Source organism: Mustela erminea, chromosome 9 (assembly GCF_009829155.1).
Source record: "Mustela erminea isolate mMusErm1 chromosome 9, mMusErm1.Pri, whole genome shotgun sequence".
NCBI lineage: Eukaryota > Metazoa > Chordata > Mammalia > Carnivora > Mustelidae > Mustela > Mustela erminea.
Window position 1 is genome coordinate 98,763,305 of NC_045622.1, and position 8,438 is coordinate 98,771,742.

General features: G+C 39.6%; 1 protein-coding gene across 1 annotated transcript; it reads right to left on the bottom strand.

The window, feature by feature from the left end:
• Positions 1-444: 444 nt before the first annotated feature.
• Positions 445-1,371, bottom strand: LOC116599885 (olfactory receptor 4C6-like). Its single transcript, XM_032359833.1, has one exon. It carries the CDS (start codon positions 1,369-1,371, stop codon positions 445-447), a length of 927 nt encoding a protein of 308 aa, XP_032215724.1.
• Between the last annotated feature and the right edge of the window lie 7,067 nt (positions 1,372-8,438).

Here is an 8,438-nt window from a genome sequence, read left to right on the forward strand (position 1 = left end):
GGTATGTTAAAAGGATTATTCACCAGCACAAAGTAGGGTTTACTCTTGTGCAGCAAGGTGACTCAACATCCATGACTCAATCAATGTGATACATCACATTAATAAAAGAATGGACAATAATGATATGATCCTTTCAATTGATGCAGAGAAAGCATTTAACAAAATTTAGCATCTTTTCGTGGTTATTTGTTTTTTAATATTTATTGACTGTCTCCTTTTTCGTCCAACCATCTGAATTAGGCTATTTCTAGGGACAAGTTTCTTGCATTCTATAATTATTCAACAGAACTTTATGGAAACTTAATAGATGCCAATCATAAATAGACAAAAGTCTTTTTGTCAAGATGTCTGGTATATTAGAGAGATGGCAAGTGGCAAAAGTCAAATGATAAAGATATAAAAGTAATTATACATTTGATCAATTTTACAATGAAAATAAAGAAGTCACTTGCCTACAAAAGTCCTTCTTTTTCCCAGTTTCCTCATGGCATTTTTCACCTCAGCGTTCCTCAGAGTATAGATCAAGGGATTCAACATGGGTGTGATGATGGAATCAGACACAGCCATTGCTTTGTCTATGGGGTAAGTGGCCACAGGTCGCACATACAGGAAAATGCATGGCACAAAGAACAAGATGACCACAGTGAGATGGGAGCCACAGGTGGAGAGGGCTTTGCGCCGTCCTTCAGAGCTGCAAGACCTCAGGGAGCAGAGGATGACCATGTAGGAGGTGATGAGGATAAGGAAGATGGTCACACACATCACCCCACTGTTGAGGATGACTAAAAGACCCAGGGTGTGGGTGTCCATGCAGGCAAGTTTCAACAAGGGAAACAAATCACATATAAAGTGGTCGATGACATTGGGGCCACAGAAGGGTATTTGATACATGAAGAGAAGCTGTATTGCTGCATGGATAAACCCTCCCACCCAAGCCCCTCCCAGCAACAGGCAGCATACCCGAGGGCTCATAATAATTGTGTAGTACAAGGGCTTACAGATGGCCACATAGCGGTCATAGGCCATAACAATGAGAATGATGATCCCCCCACCACCAAAGAAATGCTCTGCAAAGAGCTGGGTCAGGCAGCCTTCTAAGGAGATGGTAGTGGTCTTGGAGAGGGAATCCACAATCATCTTGGGGGCAATAACAGAAGAGTAAGTAACGTCCAAAAGGGACAAGGAAATAAGGAAAAAATACATTGGTGATCTCAGACGCTGACTTGTGATCACAGTTACCACAATGAGTAGGTTTCCCAAAACTGTGGACACATACATGATTAGGAACACAACAGAAAGCACTTTCCGCAGCTCTGGGTTCTCTGCAATGCCCAAAAGGATAAATTCAGTCACATTACTTGGATTTCCCATTTTATTAGTTGATATGAGTTCCAGCTGAGAGCTAGAAATCCTATAAAAGCAACATGTGATTTATAATTAGTGGTGATTTGACCTCATGTATTTCCAGGATCTTATAGATGTTGTTATTTGTTTTTATTCATTTATTCATCATACATGCATTTGAATCTTAATAATATGCTGCAAAAATGTTTAGCAGGTAGATACTTCATTAATGCTAACTTCTCCCATGACATTTCTTCTCTTTCTTTAAATGATTCTTCCATATGAAATACAGTTTTCTTCCCTTTACTACTACTACTACTATTACTACTGCTACTGCTGCTGCTGCTGCTGCTACTACTACTACTACTATTAGCCAACATTTTGAACACCTGCTTTACTCCAGGTCCTGTATCTACCCATGATTGACTCATTTTACTGGAGGATAGAGCAGATCTTGATAGAGTTTATGAAACAATCAAGGTTGCGCAGCTCATGAGTGGGGAGGCCAGAAAATGAACCATATTTTTAAAATCCTGAATCAGTGTCCTCAAATATCAGCATTGTTTCTCTAGTAAATACTATGTGAGTTTATCATATACCAATCACTGTGCTAATCACATAACATATATATTGTCCTGTTTTATCTTCCAAACAATCTGAAGTGGGTTATGCTTCCTATACTCTTTTCCAGACATTACAATTTTGTTATATATTTTTTTCTTTACCTGTAACTATTAAATGATCAAAATATACCTAAACCTCATGATTATATGAACCTGTGTGATATATTGCTCCTTGATGAAAATTACAAACAGGAATGGTCCAGCAAAGATCCAAGTCCTACATACTGACTCAACCATGAATCATCTTAAGGTATTCATTTGATTTCCCCTGTTCCCTAACTAGAGCAAAGGATTCTGGAATATAGTAAAAACACCAATTAAGCAATTAAGTTTTGGGTTTACTAACTCTGTTGCTGGACATTGTGGCAAATATGATATAATATTACCTCACTTAAGCCTCATGCAACCAAATGAAATTAAGTACCATTGGGACTTCCATTGTAAAGAAGAGCAATCAAGATCTTGGGAAGTTAAAACTCTTGCATAAGATTAGAAAACTGGTGTGCTGTGGACTGGCCTTTTTTTTTTTTTTAATTTATTTATTTTCAGAAAAACAGTATTCATTATTTTTTCACCACACCCAGTGCTCCATGCAATCCGTGCGCTCTATAATACCCACCACCTGGTACCCCAACCTTCCACCCCCCGCTACTTCAAACCCCTTAGATTGTTTTTCAGAGTCCATAGTCTCTCATGATTCACCTCCCCTTCCAATTTACCCCAACTCCCTTCTCCTCTCTAACACCCCTTGTCCTCCATGATATTTGTTATGCTCCACAAATAAGTGAAACCATATGATAATTGACTCTCTCTGCTTGACTTATTTCACTCAGCATAATCTCTTCCAGTCCCATCCATGTTGCTACAAAAGTTGGGTATCCGTCCTTTCTGATGGAGGCATAATACTCCATAGTATATATGGACCACATCTTCCTTATCCATTCATCCTTTGAAGGGCATCTTGGTTCTTTTCATAGTTTGGCAACCATGGTCATTGCTGCTATAAACATTGGGTACAGATGGCCCTTCTTTTCACTACATCTGTATCTTTGGAATAAATACCCAGGAGTGCAATTGCAGGGTCATAGGGAAGTTCTATTTTTAATTTCTTGAGGAATCTCCACACTGTTCTCCAAAGAGGCTGCACCAACTTGCATTCCCACCAACAGTGTAAGAGGATTCCCCTTTCTCCACATCCTCTCCAACACATGTTGTTTCCTGTTTTGTTAATTTTGGCCATTCTAACTGGTGTAAGGTGATATCTCAATGTGGACTGGCCTTTTGATCCCACAGCTCAAACAGTTATCAACTCTGTTTGTTCACTACAGAAGAGAATAGACGATGTGATGTTTCAAGAGAGTTCTTATTGTAACCCAGGAGGAAGCCTCCCAAGAAAACATGACTTGTGCTACCACTGGGAACTTTTAGGCAGAGCCTGGCTGTTGTATTTTAGGAATATTATAAAGCATAGCTTCAAGTGACATGTGGACACTACCATTCTGTGAAAGCTAAGAAGTTACTCTTAAAATCTAGCAACCTCACTCCTACCCCACCCTACACACAAAATGCATGTCTTCCACAGGAGATGGTTGAAGTGCCATTTCTTCCCACTGCTTAACTATATCACTTCCCTCCTGATGCTTGAACTGAGATTTTGCATGTAAGAAACCCTATGAATTACAAAGAGCACTGAATCCAGAGTCAGGAAAAGAGAAGTATCCTTTATCCAAACTGTGTCTCTAATGTGGTCTGCTCCTGGGCATGTAACTGGCAACTCCCAGCCTCAGTGTCCTCAGGTATAGTAAAAGGATGGCTTGCTAGCTGAGTAACAGCAGAAGGACTCAGTCCTACCATTCATCTCTCAGTTGCATTGTTTCACAATCATTCATCTGTCAATTGCATTGATAGTTTATGCCTCTGAGTAGGGATTTCTTAGAGATGTACTTCATTGCATGTTAAACAAAATTGAGAAAGCTACTGCTCTAAGCAGCATCTAATGCTCCATCTGTCTTATGGCTTGGAGCTGGAGTGACTCCCTATTGATATAGTACATTGAATTTTTCAACCTAACATTCAACTTGATGAGGAGCACCCTATTCAACTTCATTTCTCTGTTCCCCTCACTTTATGTATTACACTGTCATTCCATCCAGTTCCTGCCAGACTCCTAGCACTGCTTTCCACAGCTGTCTTTCTGTTTGCATGGGATGTTGCTGGATCCAGACACTACAAACCTACTGCTAAGTCACAGCCAGTCCACTTCCTGACTTCATTATCACAGTCTTTGTAAGCCTCAATTTCTGCAGTAGCAGTTAGGAATAGAGAAACACAGATGCATACTCACAGAATGAGAGAGGGGACAGACAGAAAGAGGGCAGAAGGATGGAGAAAGGGAGATTAAAAAGAGAGAGTGAAAAGGAAGGAAAGTGAGAACTGAAATTGGAAGAAAGGTCATGGGACAATCTCCTAGTAATTCTTTGCAGGTATATTTTCTACCCCTTTTCTTGCTGCTTGTGAGCATTTTCTTGATTTCTACAGTTTATTTACTGATTTGCAATTCCAAGGACACACTCATTAATTTAGTTTTTTTTTTTTTTAAGATTTTATTTATTGGGGCGCCTGGGTGGCTCATTGGGTTAAGCCGCTGCCTTCGGCTCAGGTCATGATCTCAGGGTCCTGGGATCGAGTCCCACATCGGGCTCTCTGCTCAGCAGGGAGCCTGCTTCCCTCTCTCTCTCTCTGTCTGCCTGCCTCTCCATCTACTTGTGATTTCTCTCTGTCAAATAAATAAATAAAATCTTTAAAAAAAAAAAAGATTTTATTTATTTATTTGACAGACGGAGATCACAAGTAGGCAGAGAAGCAGGCAGAGAACGGAGAATGTAGGCTCCCTGCTGAGCAGACATCCCATTATGGGGCTCGATCCCAGGACCCTGGGATCAAGACCTGAGCCAAGGGCAGAGGCTTTAACCCACTGAGCCACCCAGGCGCCCCTCATTTAGTTTTTAAAAATTTGCAAAAAAAGACACAAAAATAGATCAAGTGAAAAAATCTAATCTTACTCAAGTTAGAAATCAAGTTCAAAATCAGGCTTCCTTACTTAGACAGAGTGTTGCTTACATATAAAGCAAACAGCTCTTGAGCATGAATTACTCGCATACTTTAAGAGTAATAAATATGTACATACTTATTCAATATAATTGATTCATTTAATGTTATATTTTGAAATTACGTTCTAAGCTACAATTCTATAAATAAGTAAAATCTACATATTATATATTTAAATGAAATAATTGAGGTGAGTTGTAGAGCCAAGTTTTTACAGTTGGCCAACAATGGAAAGTCATAAAAATAAAGATTATAATGTTATTTAACACAAGATCTTACCGAACTGAAGATTTGATCATATGATGTACCTTCAGAGAGTCCAAGAACCAGGTGCAATTTTTCTAACTTGGTTTTTCTGACTGTGGAGGCAAGTTCTCTGGGGTATAAATGAAAGAAGAGTCATCCAATTATTACATCTTGGCCAAATTCAGAGAACTAAGATTTGTATTGCTTTCAAAGAGAGATTTAAAACACAAGATTTAAGCATTTATGATCCTGAGGAGGAAATAACCTTTCTGGTTTACCAAGGGATTTACATTCCCTGTAATTAAGGATGATTGCTACAAGTTATCCAAGTAGAGTGTTTATCAAATCATTCAGGTGTCTTTTTGAACCCTAGTTGATTGTATTCCTAGATCGAAGTAGAAAAGACTCTCATTCACCTTCTTAAAAGATACATTATGAGATTAATGTTCTTTTTGGTGGTGGTCTTATGCTATGGAAGCCCAGAGAGCCAAAGTTCATCCCCTGAGGCTGGAACTCCACTGATGGAGGAGCTATTCCCTGACTCAGTGAATTTGCATCCATCTGCTTTAATAACAGGGTGTTCCCAAGGGGCAAGAACCTCACATGGGTGAGACCCAGAGCAGCTTCACAGCAGAGGACTAGATCAGTGTTAACCATGTAATCTTTTGTTTCTGTACAGTGACCTGTACCACAGTTACAGAGTGGTCACGTGTGTAATCATCCAACAGAGCCACATGCTCCTTCTTAATTTTTTTTAAAAAGATTTTATTTATTTATTTGACACAGGGAGAGAGAGATCACAAGTAGTCAGAGAGGCAGGTAGGAGGGGAAAGGGGAAGTAGGTTCTCTGCTGAGCGGAGAGTCCAATGCGGGGCTCAGTCACAGGACCCCAAGGTCGTGACCTGAGCTGAAGGCAGAAGCTTAACCCACTGAGGCACCCAGGTGCCCTGAGCCACATGCTTCTTAACAGGCATTTTTCCTCCCTTCAGCAAATCATGTTTTAAGTCTCAAGAAATTATTCAGTGGCCATTGGTATCCCTGAGTAGCTCCACCACAGAAATGGAAAGCAACACTTGGTTCTTTAAAAGAATTCCTAAGTTGACAAGATTCTCTACCCTGATGTAGTCAAACTGACTTACAACATTTCCTAGAGTTTTCTATTAGTTTCTTATTTGCTGTTGCCAATTTTTAATTTTTGCGTCTCATTCATAATCATTTTAGCACCTCCCTCATTGAGCTCTTGGTGTCCTTCAGACAGCCTCTCATTCCTTTATTCCTTTATTCACTACTATGTCCTGGGTGAAATTCTATTTTTTTAATACTTTTCCAGTGCTGAGCCTCAACTTATCCTTTTGTGTATTCCAGCCTCCCAGGCAGGACATGAAGGAAATAACAGAAGGAAACAAAAGGAAACCAGCAGTCTTTTATTCTTACTGAATTTCCACTACTTCTAATTTTTAGAAACCTTGATATTTTTAGTAGATAAATATTGTGTGTAATATTCCCCAGGAATTAGACTTTATGGAAGCAAGTGTAGTAGTTCAAAAATCAAAGTAGCAAAGGGATTCTTAGAAGTGCAGTTGCCCAGCATTGGGAAGGTCAAACTCTAGAGTTAACAGATTTTCTGCAGATTCAAAGAAGGTAGGAGGTTGAGAGATAGACAACGGTTTTACAAACAGAAAAGTACTGTGAACCTTTAACACAAATTATCATATTCAGAGAATCTTTACATGTTTCTCTGTCAGGTATGTATTTTGCATTTTCTTGGAGGATCTTTTTTTTTTTTTTTTTTAAGATTTTATTTATTTATTTGGCAGAGATCACAAGTAGGCAGAGAAGCAGGCAGAGAGAGGAGAAAGCATGCTTTCTGCTCAGCAGAGAGACTGGTGCGGGGCTCAATCCCAGGACCCTGGGATCATGACTTGAGCCAAAGGCAGAGGCTTTAACCCACTGAGCCACCCAGGAGCCCCATTGGAGGATCTTTATTGCTAAAAGTTACGGGTAATGAAGTATGGTGGCAACTCTGTCATAATTTTCCCAATAGTCAAATCAATAAATCTTTCTTTCTTTCTTTTTTTTTTTTTTTTCATGCACATGTTTGTGTTAGAAAGAGAGAGAAAGAAAATGTGTGATAGAGTGAGAATGAGTGGGGATTAGGGGAATGCTGGGTGAAGGAGAGACAGAGAATCTTTTTTTTTTTTTAATATTTTATTTATTTGACAGAGAGAAATCACAACTAGTCAGAGAGGCAGGCAGAGAGAGAAGGAAGCAGGCTCCCTGCTGAGCAGAGAGCCTGATGCGGGGTTCGATCCCAGGACTCTGGGATCGTGACCTGAGCTGAAGGCAGAGGCTTTAACCCACTGAGCCACCCAGGCGCCCCGAGACAGAGAATCTTAAACAGGCTCCAACACCAGTGGGGAGTATGTGGGGCTTAATCTTATGACCCCGAGATCACGACCTGACCTGTAATCAAGAGTTGGATTCTAATCCAAATGGGTCACTCAGGTATCCTGTGAGTCAATTATTTTTCAATGACTGAAGGTGGAATTGAAATATAATTAACAAAAATTAAATTAAAAATCAAACAAACAAAATTTAAATTCATCTATAGGAATTTACACACCAAATAAAGCTATATTTTAGTACATAAACTTTGAACTAGCAAAATTCTGTGTCAGGTTGCATAGTTAGGCAGTTAGGTAACATATAAAGCTATGGGATTGTATGCATTTACTGCAGCAGTGTGTATTAGCAAAGGAAAAGAGGACCTAGGGCATACGACCTTAGAGTCAGAGAAAAAAAGTAGAATATACAGGAGAAAGAAGAGTGACCTGCAAAGCAAAAGGAAAACCAAGAACCAAGGTAAATAGGGATCTGGGTGGACAAAGTACAGAATCCTCTAGGACTAGGTGAAACTTGGATCCAGGATTTAGCCTACTTCTTGGCTTGATTGCCACCTTGTGGAAAAATCTTGTAAGAGTCAAGTTAACCAAAGGGTTGTCGAAGCCACAGAAATTACCATTAAGCAATCAGGTCACCCTCACCTGAGCAGGATGTGGGGTGTGGCTTTTTCCTTTATCTGTTTAAGAAATTGTCTTTCAATTTGGTCTTTATCCA